Source organism: Limanda limanda, chromosome 16 (genome assembly GCF_963576545.1).
Source record: "Limanda limanda chromosome 16, fLimLim1.1, whole genome shotgun sequence".
Taxonomy (NCBI): Eukaryota; Metazoa; Chordata; class Actinopteri; order Pleuronectiformes; family Pleuronectidae; genus Limanda; species Limanda limanda.
Genome location: NC_083651.1, coordinates 16,690,975 through 16,710,062, shown reverse-complemented (window position 1 = coordinate 16,710,062; position 19,088 = coordinate 16,690,975). Strand labels below are relative to the sequence as shown.

The 19,088-nt window shown below is 41.0% G+C and overlaps 1 protein-coding gene across 1 annotated transcript in view; it reads left to right on the top strand.

Moving 5' to 3' along the window:
* myo3b (myosin IIIB) overlaps positions 1-19,088 on the top strand; it is a 59,819-nt gene that overhangs the window by 13,604 nt on the left and 27,127 nt on the right. Inside the window, exons 10-24 of the mRNA XM_061088905.1 lie at positions 2,176-2,331; positions 4,360-4,444; positions 4,536-4,652; positions 5,319-5,423; positions 5,583-5,666; positions 5,786-5,988; positions 6,067-6,165; positions 6,247-6,361; positions 6,456-6,582; positions 7,375-7,585; positions 8,376-8,523; positions 10,118-10,271; positions 10,426-10,514; positions 10,655-10,784; positions 18,902-18,981. Coding sequence (XP_060944888.1) covers positions 2,176-2,331; positions 4,360-4,444; positions 4,536-4,652; positions 5,319-5,423; positions 5,583-5,666; positions 5,786-5,988; positions 6,067-6,165; positions 6,247-6,361; positions 6,456-6,582; positions 7,375-7,585; positions 8,376-8,523; positions 10,118-10,271; positions 10,426-10,514; positions 10,655-10,784; positions 18,902-18,981 — 1,903 coding nt within the window. The remainder of the gene's footprint in view (positions 1-2,175; positions 2,332-4,359; positions 4,445-4,535; positions 4,653-5,318; positions 5,424-5,582; positions 5,667-5,785; positions 5,989-6,066; positions 6,166-6,246; positions 6,362-6,455; positions 6,583-7,374; positions 7,586-8,375; positions 8,524-10,117; positions 10,272-10,425; positions 10,515-10,654; positions 10,785-18,901; positions 18,982-19,088) is intronic.

Here is a 19,088-nt window from a genome sequence, read left to right as displayed (position 1 = left end):
AATTGTCTTTTAATGCATGCAGTTATTGTTTATTACTACATTTATGGTGTTATTTTATTTATGTGAAGCACTTTGTGACTTTGCTCTGGGAAAAGTACTATACTGAATAAACTTTACTTATCTAATTACTTACTAAAAGGGTCGTGAAAACACACAGTTAATGGAGAAATGTAATGATCCAATAAGACTGTTTTACCGTTTCTGAAGAACTGAGGCAGATTGTTATTTCTTTATATATAAATATGTATAAATGGATGGAAGGATTTTAATAATGTTATATCTTAGTAATTATTATTAAAGGGTAAGATGTGTATGGGGGCATACACACACACACACACACACACACACACATGCACGCATATATATTTATATAGGAAAAGACAGGAGGAACATTTTACATTTGTACTTACAGCTACATGTTTTAAATCATAGATTTTACTTTAACTAGTGCCCCCTACCTGTGAATATGCATGGGAAAAAATGAATAAAGAAATGCCCACAGTATTTTATAAAGAATTTGTCCAGTATATAATCATAGAACATTCATTTGTAAAAAAAAGCCTGAGCAGGGATAGCCTAACAGTAGCTATCGTATGTTATCAGCAGGCGGGAAGGTGCATGTAGACATGGAAGGAATCGAAATTGATATTTTATAGCCAGATTTTATCAACCCTCTTGTCTTTCTGTTCATCGACTTTCATTTGTGTAAATCTGCCACAGAGGAACAAACTAATTCACCTGAGTTATCAGCTCCATCTGTGGCCCAGATAACTTCTCGATGCCTCCACTGTGCAAAGCTAATAATGTCAGGGGGTGGCCTGTAATGGTTGCTCACAATATACAGCCGTAATATCTGCTATGCAGAGGTGTGTGAGCCTCCACCATAATGAGAAAATAGAATTCAATTTGCCCGGAGAATTATTTGTGTGTTTGTAACACATGCTGAAGTGAAAGGGGAGCAATTGAGAAAACAAACAGACCCTCTGCCTCGTCACTAAAGATATTGATTAATCAAAACAGCGTCAAGGCATATTACCTCTTAAACCAGACAACACACATTTAAGTGATACTGGTTTTTACACATCTACAGTGTCATTGCAATGGTTTTCATTGGATACTTTGTGAATTGCAGCTCTGTAATCTGGGTTAATGGATTGTTTGATATCATATCAGAATTAATCTCCCCAAACAAAGCCCAGCAGAGTTCAATGTGAGGAGGCTGGACAATGTTATCAAGGTTTGCAGGCTGTTTCTGAAGCCTTTTCAGTCCTGTCAGGTCTGCATGTGTGTGTTGGGAGAAGTGGAAGGGTGGTGGTGGGGGGGGGTCCAGGATAATAAATCCATCACCGGTGTCTGCACATGTGCAGGCAAAGGGCCGACTCCTGTGACAAAGTGGCCCGCCTTGCAGCATCCCGGCAGCACAGCCCTGCTAATAGCAGCAACCTCTGCTTAATGTCCTGGTGCTAATGAATTCATGGAATTAACTTCCAGAGCCGAACAAACTGATAAAAGAAACAGAATTTGAGTGTAGATTAGGTGCTCGTAATTAGATTGGTATTTTTCTCCTATCTTCCCTCCGCCTGCAGTTGTTGGTGTTGTAGCTCTTTGCACACACACAGTCACATGCTTCAGGTCTTTAGCTGAACAAATGAACAGAGCACATGTGGAATATTGATGCCGGTGCTTTCTTGAGTTCAGGTGAGGATTTCAGGCCTTATGACTTCAGTTTTAATATGGACGGGTTGCTCTGGGTTTTCAGTGTACGGTGTTGTCACAGTCAATATTCTGAGAGGCTTTGTAGCAAAGACAAAGTGAAGCTGAAGTGTTGCCGCCGGCCAGTATCACTAAGTGACATCACCTATTGGCAAACACTGCACATCACAGATAGGACTTACCGCTTTGCCCCAGCAGGGCTTGTTTGGACTCGGGGCCATGGTGACAGTGACCATGTGTTACTCGAGGAGAGACAACGACAGATTAGTGACCCAGACTTTAAAACACTTGCTCCCTGCTGGCATGACCATCAGTCTGAGCTGACCCAGACAAATCAGCCTTCTAAAATGTTCAGGTGACTCCGCACTTAGCTGTTTATTTTGTGACGTGTGACGCCTTTTGCTGACTGATAGTTTGTGTGGAGGTGAGGTAACGGTGTGTGTTGTTTTTGTGTCTGTAAAGATGCCTGATAAAGGATTTCGAGGCACGTCCATCGGTGACCCACCTCCTGGAGCATCCCTTCATCAAGCAGGCCCACGGCAAAGAGCTGGCTCTCCGGCAGCAGTTGTCTTCTCTCATCCAGGAGCAGCAAGAATTGGGCTGCAAAACCAAAACCAAGTAAGTCATTTTGAAATAAATTTGGAATAGAAAAAAGCCCTTTGAAGAACAGTGGCAATGCTTATTTTCCTCACTTGTGTGCCGTCATCTCTGCTGCTGCAGATAGCCACTGACTCAGTGTTGGTGTTTTTTTTGTCCAGTAGGGGGCAGGGTATCATCTTCTTACACTCCAGCATAGAGATGATGATGATGAGCGCCAGTAATGGACATTACAGTATGTGATTAAAGAGAAGTTCGGGGAGTGTGACTAATTCAGAAGGAGTGATTGTGCTGACTAACCTTAGATTAATAAATGCTATTTAGGCCAGTTGATGAGAAAACTGTGTGATGGGGACAAGTCTTTGATTCCAAGCACTTTCCCACCAGTCTGATTAAACCAGTGATAGAGTCAATGGATTACTTTTTCTGGGTTAATTTACTCCTGAAAATGAATTACTCCTCTATTAGCTGTTTTTCAATTAGCTATATACGTTTTTCCTTAGTTATAGATGGATAGATATTTTATTGTCAAACAGGATATGATGACTCTCATGTCAGTGAATGACAGCACAGAACGCCTCCTGTTATTTCCTGGAGAAATATACTACTGACGTTGGCAATGTTTAATCTTCATTATGAAGGAGTTTGCTGAACCTGCCCTTGACTGAGAGTCTTGATGTTGTGCCAGCTCTGTTTACTCCCGCGAGTGTGCAGAGTCGCTGCCTGAGCCTGATCCCGAATTCCTGTCCACAGTGAAAGTGGATAATGGGATTAGGAGCTTGTAGGGCGAGAACTGGGCTCGCCTGGTTTAGTCTCTCATGCCACAGATCAGCGCACAATGACTTCAGATAAGAATGAAGACATAGGGAACTTAAAAGTGGCTGCCGTAGGTGGAATATTGTGATTTACTTCAAAGCAGGAGAGAGGGAAGTAGAGGCTACAGGTCTCAAGTCCTTCTCCAAAGGGACATGATGATGACAGTCACTTTATCAGGAGCAGATGTTGAGTATTTCCATTATATTCAGAATACAGGATGAATACAAAGGCAGAGGAGGAAACAGTTCATGACCTGAAGCATGAATATCTTTATTTATATACTGTGATTGATTATTTATTGTAATAGAATATAGATATATCTTGTGATTTGGATTTTTATTTAATGTTTTGGAGATCGAGAAGTAACCAAAGGGGTTTTCATCAATTTTAGAAAAAAGGTGGTGCTATTCTGTATTTTTCTTATTGCCTGCAAATCCAGTAAAAAAAATGAAAAACTATTTTAACAACATGTTTGTGCTCCTTAATGACACTCATCCATATATCCATCCATATATCCATCCCCTCATCCATCCATTACCTACACCACTTGTCACCGCTGCCCTCTGTGACACCCATTATCAAGTCAATTCTTTTCAATTTAGGATACTTAAAAAACAAAAACAGATTACAAGTAAACGTTTTGTTTCTAATAAACCTACACCAACAATACGCAATATCATATTCGTAGTTAAAATTATGGATAAATACATGTTTGTGTGAAGCCTTTAAGTTTAAACTTAGCCTTGGAAAGGTACATTTTCAACCCATTTTAACTTCATTAAGTGGTCAATTACACACCACTGAATAAAAACACACTACAATTTTTGCTTTGGCTACATAGAAAATACACGGTGGTAGAATCGATTCTTTGAGAGGGTTGATTGTGAACAGTACATTACTGTGTGCTGCGCATACACAACATTTATACAGGCACATAAAGCCCTCACAGTCTCTATTTCTCTCACACTCTCCCCTGGGGTTTGCTGCAGCCCCACAGAACCAGCTGGTGGTTGACCTCTGCCCCCTGGGGCTTGTTGGATAGTGATCGGTCAAAACACAGATGAAGTGCAATCACAGCCTCTGATAGTGGGAGATGTGTCCCCTGGGATCAGGCTAAAAGGGCTTCACACAAACCTGGGAAGAGACTGGGTCTTACATCCAGCCAGTCAAACTACCACCACTCATCTGGTGGTTACTTTACTGAGGCATTATCATGTCCTTGGCTTCTTTCAGGCACGAGCGGATCAATACTCGTAAAACCCTCATAATAGAGAGCTGCCCCGATGATGATCTGGTAAACCTGGAGTTCTTAGATGAGGTAAGATTTAACGTGTTTATCTTATCGTGCATTGATCGGCGCAAGGTATAATGTTCCTGATGCAATGTATTTTTTTCTTCTTCTTGTGCAGGAGACAATAATCAGCCATCTCCATAAGAGGTTTGATGAGCTCCAGGTGTACACCTACGTCGGTGACATCCTCATCGCTCTCAACCCTTTCCAGAATCTCAGCATCTACTCTCCCCAGGTTGGCTTTCGACCAATCAAACAAATGTTCCGAGCAGTTTCTCATGGAAATGATGATTGATTAATTGCCATTAGTCCTATTGTAGTGGGCGTACATAATATGCTATACACTGCTATACTATAATACTCTGATATGTGTGTGTCTATGGCATGTTTTGAAAGAGGTCATACTGAACCATTAGTCAACTGATTTAAATTGTATTGTGTAGTTTCAGTTAATTAGAGCTCATACAAAGCAAAAAATTAACTAAAAAAATCTATGACAACATTATACCATCTACCTTTTTTAATAGTGTCGCTGATTGTTGTATGTGTTCTATAAACAAGGTGAAAATCTGGCCTGAAATCTGACTTTAAAAACATTACTTTCAACACAAACATTGTGTAATTGAGCATTTTAAAGTCTCTTTTAAAAAACGATCGGTAATTTCCCTACATTTTTTCTCTTGTTACATTTCTGATCTATATTTTTTGAGATTTTCCCATCACAATACAACATCATCTGTAAACTGAAAATTGTGTTTGACAGAGGAACATAAACATGTTAATGTGTGGGTGTATAGCTAATGTGTGAAAATGACTTTTAACAGATATTTTCATGTTAATATGTTTTTTGGTGGTCAAAAATATATTATATATTAATATGTATCAATGTGTATTTCCTCAGTTCTCTAAGCTGTATCATGGTGTGAAGCGCGCCAACAACCCTCCACACATCTTTGCTACTGCAGATGCTGCGTACCAAGGCATGGTGTCATCCTGCAAAGACCAGGTATTCTGTAGAAATATAATGATGATGAAGATGAAAACTTTAAAGAAGAATATTGAAAGCAATATACAATTCATTTTAAAACGTTTACGTGGTTAAATAATGTGTTTTCTGTAATGTAAATATTTTTGTCACCCCATTTGTTTCCTCTCTTTTTTTTAGTGCATCATAATCAGTGGGGAGAGTGGCGCTGGAAAAACAGAGAGCGCTCATTTAATTGTTCAACATCTGACCTTCTTGGGAAAGGTACAGCAGTGGGGTCATTCTCTTGTGGTTAAATCTGACGTTGTTTCTGCTGAATACTGCATAAACCTCATCAACCAATCATACCACAGCTCATTAAAGAAATGTGTTTTGGTTTCCAGGCAAACAATCGGACGCTGCGTGAAAAGATTTTGCAGGTGAACCCCCTGGTGGAGGCCTTTGGAAATGCCTGCACAGCGATCAATGACAACTCCAGTCGCTTTGGGAAGTACCTGGAGATGAAGTTCACGCCGACGGGAGTGGTGATCGGGGCCAAGATATCCGAATATCTGCTGGAGAAGTCGAGGGTCATCAAACAGGCCATGTGTGTACTGCCCATCCTCGATCTTGTTGGATTTGCACATGTCATATTTCTGACAACTCTGTTTTTCCTGTCCTCCAGGTGGGAGAAAAACTTCCACATATTTTATTACATATACGCCGGACTTTACCACCAAGACAAGCTGAAAACTTACAGGCTTCCAGACAAGACACCTCCCAGGTTGGCGCTGCAACTTTTCTCATTGAAATCCTGTTGTCTTTCACTTCCTATCGTGGAAACTAACATTATATGCATCTGCAGGTACATAGACAACCAGCACTGCAAAGTCATGCAAGACATCGTGTCGAGCAAACTGTACACGGAGCAGTTTGACGCAATTCAGGAGTGCTTCCGGAACATTGGTTTCACCGAAGAGGTGGTTAAATATTCAACTAAATGCTCTACACTGCTTTCATCTGTATATCCATTTTGTTCTATGTAAATTAATGTGTTGTTCTTTTGTTCTGTAGGAAGTCAACTCTGTCTACAGAATTCTCTCAGCCATTTTGAACACAGGCAATATTGAATTTGCAGCCATCACATCCCAACACCAGACTGATAAGAGTGAAGTACCAAACTCAGAGGCCTTAGAGAACGGTGAGTTGTTACGTGAGGTGTAGGAGTCGGTAATAACCTTCTTTTCAACATGGAATCAAGGAGTTTTAATGGTCTCCCCAGAGAGGACAGAGACTTTTATGTGATTTAGGTGAGATTAAAAGAGAGCGTCTATTTTTCATGCTTTATTTGTGTGATGTTTTATGGAATCTGTCCTAACATATTTTGTGGTTGGATGATTTTTGGTTTTAAAAATCAAACCTTTTAGTGGTGGATTTTTATCTGCAGCGCGTGGGAGAGGAAGAATGAAAGACACATGTTAAAAACTCTGGGGTATATTTTGTTATGTTGTGTAATAGTTTATGCTCTTTTGTGATACATGATTCATTATGGATTGTGAGTCTGTGTGGGCTGGGCACTTTTACACACACAACACAAAACCAAACAATCGTCAATCTCATCTTTTAACATCTTTTTAATTAAAGGAAAAAACTTTTTGAGTGCAGGTGAAACCATAATGCATCTTAAAGCACAGAATCACTTTCCACTTACATTTATCTACCAATAGGAGTTCTGCGTTCTGAGTCGAGCTTCACTGAACTTTGAATAAACAGATAATCAGCTCTTTGGGTCGCTGCCACAGGTCTTTACTTACTGTGGCACAATAACTGTTGATCACTTTAACAGTTTCAGGAAGAAAGCTGCAACCAGCATCATCACAGGCCTAAGAAACATGTTCAGAACAGCAACTGCATTGTGAAAATGCAAAGACGCAAACAGATCCACAAACAAGATCTTCATTATCAAACAAATGTTCTGATCCCTCTTTCTTAGCTGCGTCTCTCCTGAGCATCGGCCCTGAGGAGCTCCAGGAGGCGCTAACCTCTCAGTGCGTGGTCACCAGAGGTGAGACCATCATCCGCACGAACACCGTGGACAAAGCCACGGACGTGCGAGACGCCATGTCCAAGGCCTTGTACGGACGCCTCTTCAGCTGGATAGTGAATCGCATCAACTCCTTGCTGCAGCCTGACATGAATATCTGGTGAGTTGTGCTCCGGTGATGAGCATCAGTGCAGACGTCCACCACTACTCTCTTGTCTTCTTCTTTGTCTCAAGCAATCAGGCGGCCTCTCTGCAAAGCTCTGGCGACCTTTATGGAAGTCTGCAGAGGTAGATGCAAACCTGCAGAGGAGAATATCAATGGGCAAGCATAAGGAGGGCAGAAAAAAGTTTCGATAAATTTTTGATACTGAGTTGCGTGCAGAGAAAATAATGTTGGGATGATTAAAAAGACATCAGAGAGACTGCAAAGGGGCTGTTCATTGATCCAAAAGAATTCCTTCATAAATATGGGCGTCTACTGTCAAGGACTCATCTCTGAGATGTACAAAAGCTCAGAGTTCCTGTCTGCATTCCACTCATCTTTGCCATTTCCCTTATTGCCATTAATAACCCGGTCGCCCAGGCTAAAGGTGACCTCTGCATACAGCGGTTAATGACGGATCGTGGAAAGCAGCAGCTCCGAGCTCCGAATATAAAACACCCAGTGTTAAGTCTTCATGCTGTGTTTTAGAAATGTGTTGTTTGTGCAGAGGATGAAAATAACTGGATGTTTAATCAATAGAGACAGAAATAACAAACATTTAAGAAGCTCAGACTATTTTTAAAGCTGATGTTTATCATTTCCAATCCATCCTGACCAGAGTCTTTATTTGGGTTGAACTTGGATTATCATTAAAGTTTAATCAATTAATGTGGCTGCTGGGGATGTGCTCGTTCCATGACATAGAAGAATTGAAGTTTGTGTGTCCCCGTTTTTTCCCTCTTTGAAGTGCGGCGGAGAGTGGCATGAACGTGGGAATCCTGGACATCTTCGGCTTCGAAAATTTCAAAAAGAACTCGTTTGAACAACTGTGTATCAACATCGCAAACGAGCAGATCCAGTTTTATTTCAACCAGCACATATTTGCCCTGGAACAGGTCAGTTCTACACACACAGGGATGCTTTTTGTGGTATGTAAAATACCTCTGAAAGATTCTATGAAAGCGACAAACAAGGACAACAACACACTGTTCTGGAAATCAGTGATTATATTATTATGTGTGTTTTTATATCCATCGGGGAGGAGATACTCTCAACATGAACATTTCTCTCTGAGCCAGGCTGTGATGTGTAAAGGATTGTTTGTACTTTTGTGCACCACCAGATTACTCTCTTAATTGATTTAATGAAGTTGTTTACCCTGAAGTGCGAGAAGTCTTTATTTTCCTTGATGGAAATGAAAAGTCATTAATCAAGAGGGGTTTTACCATAATGCCTTTTAGTCTATGTTAACTGCAACGCTCTTCCTAAAGGGAAAAGAAGGAGAGGTAATTTTATTTATACTCAATAAAGCACTCAATAAAGCACAAACCTCCACCGAGGTCCAACAGTCACTTAAGAAACCAGATTTCAATTCAGTCGATGCATGTGCTATTAAGAACAATAAACACCTCCAACATACTTTGGTCATTTATTTAACTGTCTTTGTAAATATTTTCTTAATTGTTTATGTTGAGTATAAATATGAATGGTAACACAAATACGTTAGCAGGCGACTCACAAATGTGGATCAAAGATTCCTGGATCTACTCTTTGATCCGGATTCGTACCAAAGGTTTTTGTGTTTTTCCCTGACCCATATTGCATCTATCCACTAAATTTCATAATAATCCATCCAATAATTTTTGCGTAGTCTTGCTTACAAACGAACTAACCTCCTTGGCTGAGGTAATAATTCCATTGCGTGCAAACTCACTGTGCTGTACCTAAAAATACATACAGCAACAAATGATAAGAAAAATACCCGAAGAAATACAAACAAAATAATTTACTGAGGCGGGATTTCACTTAGCATGAGAACTGCTCATTAATTATCATTTCCCAGCCCTCTGCAGGACTGGAACTGTTATTAGAAGCAACTTTTGCCCCTTTAGACATTAAATAAAGCTTCAAGCAGCTTCACATTCCTGGAAAAGTTGCTTTTGTACAAAGAAGTGCCAGCTGCCCCTGACACTCAGTGGAAAAGCACTTTTACTTAGTGTGGGTATCAAACAAATCTGTGGCTCTGGCTGTACACAAAAACTGATTATACAGTGTTGATGACTTATACATGAGGACGGTTTAGATCCAATGGTTCCACTTTATTTGTAAAATATATATTTAAACCAACTTTTTGATCTGAAATTAAATAGATGCAATAATATGATATGACTGTGGGTTATTTGCAAATTGAAATAAATTATGAATAAGTAAGTGACTCTATTTGTTAGTTCAGAGCTGTTCTGTTTTATGCATTCAGTAAAGACTCTATTATGCTGTAAACTTCAGCCATATACACACACACACACACACACACACAAAAACACACACACACACACACATACGCTGCTGCTGTTTGGTTTTGTTGATGAGAAACTTTTCTCTTTTTTTTTCACCACATATGCAGAAAATCATATTTAGCCCAGATTGTTTAATTGGGTCATTTATAGAAATCATTAACTAGATTGTTCTACATTTGCTGGTTCTAATTAGATGGAATATCAGAGTGAGGGAGTGGATGCCAGCCTGGTGGTGTACGAGGACAACCGGCCCATTCTGGACATGTTCCTGCAGAAGCCCATGGGCCTGTTGTCCCTGCTGGATGAGGAGAGCCGCTTCCCTCAGGCCACGGACCAGACCCTAGTGGGTAAGACTGGAATTACACCTGACGGATGCTCACACGTTTCCCCGAACAAAAATTCTGAATGGAATGAGAGGTCAGAGGTCAAAATAGTTTCATCAATTTTCAGTGTAATTTGTAAAGTTTGTATTGGTGTTTCTTTTTCTTTTCTTGCTTACAGATAAATTTGACGACAATCTTCGCTGCAAGTATTTCTGGATACCGAAACGTGTAGAGCTTTGTTTTGGAATCCAACATTATGCTGGAAAGGTATCAAATGAGCTTTTGGATCAATGCAACAAGCAATCTACTGACTTGATTCCTGTCATGACAAAAGTATAGATTAAGTTGTGTTTTAGAAATACTTGCTAATGTACTATCTATGTGTATTGTGTGTGCCCTGTTTACAGGTGATGTACAATGTGAATGGATTTTTGGAGAAGAACAGAGACACTCTTCCTGCAGACATTGTTGTGGTGCTGAGAACATCAGAGGACAAACTTCTGCAGCAGCTCTTTTCCAGTCCCTTGACTAAAATAGGTAGGTTTCTATAGTCATCAATAAAAAACATATACACATACATAAGCCTATAAACATTTACATATATACTCATACTTATACACATGTATGTACATTTACATATATAAACATACAAAAAATATTCATGTACATACATATAAACATACAAAAAATATGCACATATACAGACGCATACACATACTGTATACATATACTCATGTATATGTACATACACATACACATATACATGAACATACACACACCTACACATTCTCATACACATACATATACACCTACACTATACACATACAAATAAATATACAGATACATCAATACAAATACATGCAGATACGTATAAACATACATATACACCTAAATATATAGATACAATTACACATATACATAACATACTCATTTAGATAGCAGTTTAGAACATATCAAGCCCTGCCGCTAACAGGAGCATTATTCTCCCGCTTACCACAATAGAAATGGAAATGGAAACTTTTCTTTGTTAACAATGCCGGGCTCTGACTGTATTACTCACTGAATTGTGCTGGTGTCTCCTGCTCCCACGAACGTTCAGGTAAGTGGGTTTCTTAAAGACGCGGCTCCCAGGCACCTCCTGGTCCCCCTTCATTTCAAGCCTCTGTGTGCCGCGCTTGGATAAATCTGCAGTCTCCATTATCTCTTCAGAGGCTCAGCTCTCTGCACGGCGCTCTGTTTTTATTTTCACTAAGCTGTCCCTCTTGGTTTCCAAGTGCTGAATGCTATCTACAGATTGTGGGTGCAGTAGGATATTTTTATGATAAGGTTTCTAAATACCCGGGGGATGAAGAAACAGTATTTAGAGAACACAAAAGCAACTCTCCCCACCTCTTTTCTGTTAGTTAAATGAAGGTGCTAATGTGCTCGTCATTAGCCGCAGCCGAGGCCTCCTGGTCACTTGACTTAGCCGAAATGCTAATAGATGTGTTAAATTATCAGATTCTCACTTCCTCCTTTATTTCAGCTAAGCCACAGTATGTGATTCACTTCCTTTCTAGGGACCTGTAAATGGCTGCTTTCGCTCCCGGTGGCATTAAAAGGCGCTTCACTTCACAAAAGGCACCTCAGCCGAGACTCCACTAGGAATCTGTGTGATGTGTCTGTAAACTCCAATTGCAGGTTGTGCACGAGGGAGCCTTCAGCCACTTCTCTCTGCAATTAACGGCTTCTTGGGAGTGCACATTATAAAAACAAATTCAATGAACACTTAATGTCAGTGCACTAAGGTACTGTTTACTGCTTGTTGACATAGCTTCAGTTAGGTCTAAAAGCTTCTTTATTTCCTTTTTGTTCCACTGCACTTTTGTCTGCGCTGGCGGATCGAGTTGATGCGATGATGCATCAGAGAAAAAAACTGTTACTGCGTCGTGTCGTTTTAACCTTTACGTCTTTAAAAGCTTCACCAGAACTCACAGTCGGTGCATAAGTTCTTTTCCGTCTTCATTGAGAGCAAGTTTGCCTGCAACGCGTCTGTTCTCTGTTGTTTCAGTGGAGTTGGAGGTTGAATCTTCTCATTGCAGTTTTGCGAAACCCCGCAGATCATCTCATTAGATAAAAGCTATGAAACACTCGGCTCCGGCTTATCATTCTGGAAAAGATGGAGCACTGTTTACAGTGAGATAGAGTATAGCATAAGAAAATTACAAATCTATTCTTCAGGGTAAAATATGTGGGGGATTTAATTTGCATTTTACTTCACATTATAGATTCACTGTTATCTGTGAAATTACCATTATCTGGGGGGATCTGATGGAAATCTGTTTTACACCAGGGTGGTTTCACACTCTGGGTTGCCTCCGCACTGTGTCACCACTAGGGGACACCCTCATAGACCTGCAGCCTGACTCTGGGATGGAAGACAAATATGGCTACACACACGCACACACACACACACACACATTGAATGGTAATTCTCCGCTGACCCCACATATCAATCTGAACATAAAAAAATCCACTACTCTACATAATTTTCCTTTATTTTATGTTTAGTTTCAAGTTTAACACAGACCTTCTGTCCAGATTTATGTGATTTGTCACGATGTCCATGACCTGCTTTATTCTCCACACACCAGATTGTAGATGCTGGTGTCTCTGGGTCATGTTTGTGGAACAGTAGGAAACTAGGAAGGCCCCACAAAGTAAAAAGCTTCCAGGTGGTGAATAGCGCGGCCACTTGAGCCGTGCAGAATGTGGGTCCTTGAAGCTTGGACATGTGGTGGTGTTTTGTCAGAGGAAATGGGATGTATTTGCATGGACAAATTCCTCAGAGCCAGGGCCTTCCCTAGATCAGGGGGATCACACTGTTTGAATTGGCCGAGTTCAGTCGGGCCTACCAGGGTCCGGGCAGCCTGCAGTCACAGTATGGGTCTCTCCATGTGTGTGTGTGTGTTGTGTGTCTGTGTGTGTAGCCTCAGGGCTGCCTGGCCCTGGTGGTTGTAGCACAGCACATCTGCACACACACACACACTGCACCTCAAGGCTGCCAGTCCTTTGTCAGAGCTCGATGAAAATGGAGAGATGTGCTTCCCAATGAAAAGTTGAAGTTCACAGATAGTGGAGACATGTATTTCCTCAATTTGTCTTGAATATTGATTTACATCATTTAATCTTTGGCAGGATTTCATATTTTACTTCATAATGTATGCTGTATGTAGAGAAATATTAACATCAAAACCAACTGCCTCTGAAAATAATGTTATCAGGCTGAAAAATCCAGAGATTTAAGGAACTTATTACGTTCTTGAGAATGTTTTTAATCAGTGACTTAAAAATATCGTATACAGCAGATGACTATGACTAGAACAAGTCTCATTAGGAAAATGAAACATTTGCCCTCTGGTTAGTGTTTTACTGTCTGCAGTGGTGGAAAATAATCTAGTACATTTACTCTAATGCTGTATTTGTGTACCAATTTACTTATACCTTTGTTCTAGTACATGTCCGAGGTGAACATTGTACTATCCATTTACTATTATTAGTTACTTTGCAGATGAGCCTTTTTCATAGACAACAGGATCTCTTCAGATATAATGCACTACATATCATGGTACTGTTACTTTTAATTAACTTAAGTATAAAGAGAGAATCTTGTTACAAAGAAACTTAAATAATTCAAGGCATATTTACTGTGGAACATTTCAGCAGCCTTAAGCAGATCGGCGAATGCATAGCAAAGATTAAACAACACACTTAAAGGAGTGGGACTTATGAGGAAGTGACAGTGCAAGTGACTTCAATTAGAAGAAAATAATCACAATCAGACATGACCTGTGGAGGATCTCCGGAGAATTGGGTCCTGACTTTCATTGCAGTTTTCCTTTGACACATGAACAACACATCGGGGGGGTTCCCTGCTAAGATGCATTCACAACACCAACACAGGATCCAGGTGATGGGGGGGGGGCGCAGCAGGCTTAGGCAGGAGGCATCGTGTTATTTCCGCTGAGGAGATCACATGATTTTGTTTACATCACATCGATAACGGCGTCGGCTCTTATCACCACAAACTCCCTAAACAGCTTTCTCACCCGGAGAGATTTACCATTCGTCATGTTTCAGAAGTGTCATCAACCCCCCCACTCCTGCGTGGTGAATCCTGCTGCAGATTCTGTGGACTTTCTGAGACTTTACACTCGGCGCCAGGCGGAGGAAGTCCGTAGAAACTCCGGAGTCTCTCACTCAGACATGTAAGAGTTCAGTCCACGTCTGAAAGCAGCTTTAGACAATTTATTAATTTCATTGTAATGTTTATATGGCAATTGAAAAAGGCCAAACTCCTCTTATATTTATTGAGTGATACGATTTCTGGCATGAGTTTCTGTCTTCATTTATTTATTTTAATTTCAAAAGTGTGAGTTAACGAAACAAGCTGATCCTGTAAGAAATCTGATGTTTCGAGAAGCTCTTCATGTTTGCGGAACAATTTACATATTGGTTTTACATCTTCACATGAAGCCTCAGTTGCCACTCTCCGACCCTCTGGGTCTCCCTTCATGTCAGGAGATGCTCCTGTGTGGAAGTGACAGGCTTCTCCCAGCGATATGACACTCTCAGCTCTTTGTTCTCTCCCAGCTGAAGCCTCTTTCTTCATCCCAGTGGACAGACACCGCAGTCTCCCTCCAGACTTCCACTTGCACACTCGCCAACTCATACTTTTTTTTCATTTTCTCTGCTAATCGTGGTATTGGAGATTTTTCTTTTTTTTTTGAGTCAGCAGTGGGATTTTCGATGGTGAGGAGTCGCTTCTCCTAAGTCACGTGGTACAACATCCTTTGATAAATTCAACACTGTGTTGTGTCACTAAAAGCCAATTACACCATGCTTTTTTTATGATTGATCTGCTCTGACAGTAGTGTATGGCATTTAAATCAACAGCCCCCCGAGCCATCTCTGGGCATAAACGGAGATGGTTATGGAGGGTGGAGGCGAGGGTTGGCAGGGGGGTTACGGGCGCTTTAATCTCATTTGCTTGGTTGCTGAGTTGAGTTTCTAGATCACATGTTTTCAAAAAGAGAGCGGGAGAGCGGCGGAGATATCCAGCAAGCCTCTGCTCACTCAGCTCGGGATGGCTGCACTCTCTTACAACTTTGATTGTCCCCCGTGTCGACAGCTCGATCCACAGCTTCTGAAGTACAAGGCGCACACTGGCACTCATAAAAGCGTGCAGGGAGGTGTCATATTGAACGCGGGATTGCTTTTTAATCCCAAGCACATTGACTATTCTTGTCAATAGAACCCCAATACAACTGCCAGCTTGAGCTTTTTAGCTTTTTTTTTCCTACAGGATTCTTGCTGGGCTTAATTTTCAAAGTGAACGCACAGATGCCAGGGAAGGTCTTTTTTTTTCTTTCTGCACACACCATACACACATACACACACACACACACACATGAACACGCACACGCACAAACCACTCTGTGTTTGTCCTGGGAGTCCATGCCAAGAGCAACATGCATGAAGCAACAACGATCAGTGGGACACTCCTCCACCTCCTGTTTCTCAAGACTGAAAGAAAGACCTGATGGGAAATATTCACCGCTCTCCTTTATTAATTATTAACCTTTTACATTAAAATGTCTCTTCTCCCTCATTTCATTTTCATCATTCCAGAGCACAAAAGTCAGACCTGCCATTCGCTGTAACAAAAAACAAATGTGGCCTTTTTCTCGTACCCAATCCACTGTCAAAGAATAAATCTGGCTTCTCCTCGCTCCTCTCTGTTTGAATAATTATTATCCACATCATTAGACAAGTCCCCCACTGTATCTAAATTAGAAGGTCTTCTTTCAGGCCGGACATCACAGGTGTTCCCTTGGTTTCATGTCTCAGGAGGCGGAAATCTTTGAGGATGCTGACTATTAACCCGTGCTCTAATCATGGAGTCAGGAGGGGATACGAAACCCGCCAGAAGAATGAATTAATACGACTCGCCAAGGAATACACGAAGAAAGCAGCGAGTGGCCGTTTGCGCGGCTTAGGTACAACTGTCATAGTTTCTCTCATCGTGGCGCAGCCCCTTCATCTCCCCTTGATGGTGTCATGGAAGTGAGAGGCGTGAAAGCACAGTGACACTCCACGGGCCCGTTCCACCCGCAGCCGCTAATTCATCATGACAAATGTGCTCAGATGATCTGGCCCAGCAGCACTAATGGGGAGAGGAGAGAGCGCACTTCATTTGCACAAGACCCACTCCAATTAATCCATCCAGCTTTACTCTGGGCTAATTGGAGCGGGGCCCTCCCTGCCTGTGTGCTGGTAATATACCCGACACAGTTTAATGGCTCCTGTTCTCAAAGATCATACTTTTTTTTGTGTGTGTATATATATATTTTTTTGTGTGGATTTTGCTGAAGGGCTGTTTTGAGGATGTAAAATCTGTCCCCTCGATTTAAAACATAATGCAGGCTCACACGCACGCCTTTAAATTTAGCGATTAGCTGATCACATTTCCATGTAACCATATTTTACACTTTCTCCTATTTTTAAGTTGTAATTCTGAACCTGTGATTACGTTTTCAAGCTCGTTAGTAACAAATATACAAAGTGTATGTTTCCCAGAGTATCATGTGAGGTTTGTTTGCCGAACGCAAAATGTATTAAAAGCAGAATAAATTAGATAAATAAATAAAAATATGCAGATAACTGTCAAAAGCTAAAAGCAGCATCACTGCTAGCTTTAAGGAGTTGTTTGATCTGCTCCCACATCATATGTTTTTGGTTGTTTTGAATAAAGCAGTGTGTGCGTGTGTGCGAGCGTGTGCATACTTGCACAGATGTCTATAAGGGGACCATTTTGAGCCAAGACTTCCCTGGGTGAGGACATTTTTGCGCATCTTCACTTTGTCCATGGGTTGTTTGAGGGTTAAGGTTTACTTCTAGGGTAAACGTTAGAATTAGGCATTGTTTGTCCTCCCTTATACAGAAGTACAGTACAAGGTTGTGCGTGTTCACGTGTGCGTTTGATTTTGTGGACACATTTTTGCTTTAAAACATCGTTGTAGGGGCACTTTGATGGGTCTGCACAACATAAGTTTTAGGTTAGGGTATAGGGCAAGGGATAGTGGTAGGCATGTAGCTGTAAAAGTGAAAGCTAACGTAAGGGACAGGGAATGTGTCAATGAGTGTCCTCAACTAATCAAACACATTGTGGCTCATATTCACAACTTCAAAGGCCTTTTTGAAAGTTCCGACTTTGCTTTAAGGTTCAAGTTAAACTTTATTTTAGGTTAGCGGCAGGTATTTAGGTGTGATATGGAAAACTAGAGGAAAGGGCCAGGGACTGCTTTATGTCAATGAGTGTCCTCAGCTAATGAATGACAAGTGTTTGTTTTTATGTATGTCTTTGATTTTGTGTAGATTTTTGTTTTAAACCATTGCTGTGAGGACAGGTTTGTGTTTCTTCACATCTTAAAATTGCTTTTTAAGAGACGTTTAAAGGTTCATGTTAGAATAGGGTGAGGGATAGAAGTTGTCATTTAGCTGTGATGGTGAAAGCTAGGGTACGGGGCTCGAGAATGCGTAATGTCAACGAGTGTCCTCAACTAATGAAAGACAAGTGTGTGTATGTGTGTGTGAGAGATAGAGCGACATCACATTGCTTTGTTGCCTCGCGCCAAAACCTTTGGCACAAAAGGAACATTCTTTGTCTAAAGTTAGAAGTGGTCTGCTTGTTAATTAATCCATCGTAAATTGATTTTGATCTCTCCAGTGTTTGATTGATGCGTCCGCACACTTGATAGCGCGGGGTCCTCTGAGGAAGGCAGGCGCTGATCCAGTGTTTTAAGTTTCTGGCTCGTTGTCAGACCATGTCCTCAACAACTGACGTCTGAGTCTTGAAGTTACATGGAGAAAAGCCGACTGCACATTTGCATTTTCGAAGTTGGGCTGTGTGCGGCTGAAAAATCTAGAACAATTGTTGGCCTGTCACTTCAGCTTTATCTTAAAAACTTACAAAGGTTTCCCTCCTTGCCGTACACGGCTGCTCTGGTAATGCTGCCTCCTGTGTCTGCAGACGTATTTTTCTAAAGGTGTGTGTGGCACATCTGTGCAGCTATTGTTTATTCATGGAGTAAACCCTTTGAAATGTGTTAAGATACTTCCCACTCATTATAAAAATCCTGCCACCCATGGATTAGGACTTTGATGTCACCAATCCTGCTTCAAAGGCTTCTTTCACTGCTATTAATCACAGTTTAGCCTCTGAAGATATAGCCAGTGAAAACATTTGGACATCTTGTGCAGAAACTTTGAAATGTTCAGACTGTCGTGCATATGCTTCGTTCATATCCTCTCGGCTGTGTGTGGGGCTGTTGGACTGCTGTGCACGCAGCTGCACTCCTGAGTCTATGGGATTCAGCTCAGATTTAGGCTTTCTTCCGAACTGTCTTTTATACTGTGCTGCATATGAGCGTTTACACTGTTAATACAGTAGTGGAGTTGTTCACCTTACTTTTCTTTTTATCTTGTATATTGAAAAAGAAAATCACACAAAATGCTGGATAGTTCACTCACAATAATTGTTGCATTCGCTCATACCTCGTCCTGATGTTACAAACTTTGAATATCAACTGATTTTTGTTTTTTTTTTTAAACAGGAAATCTGGCGACATCCAGAGCGAGGGTCACCGCCGCCTCCAGGTCTCTGCCCCCCCAGCTCAGTTCAGGACGCACCAAGGTGAGGCGTGTGCTCCTGTAGCACAAATCATCACACCTGATAGCATATTGTTTTTACTGTTTTTTTTTAAATTATTTGTTGCTGATAGACATTCCACCAAGAGAAAC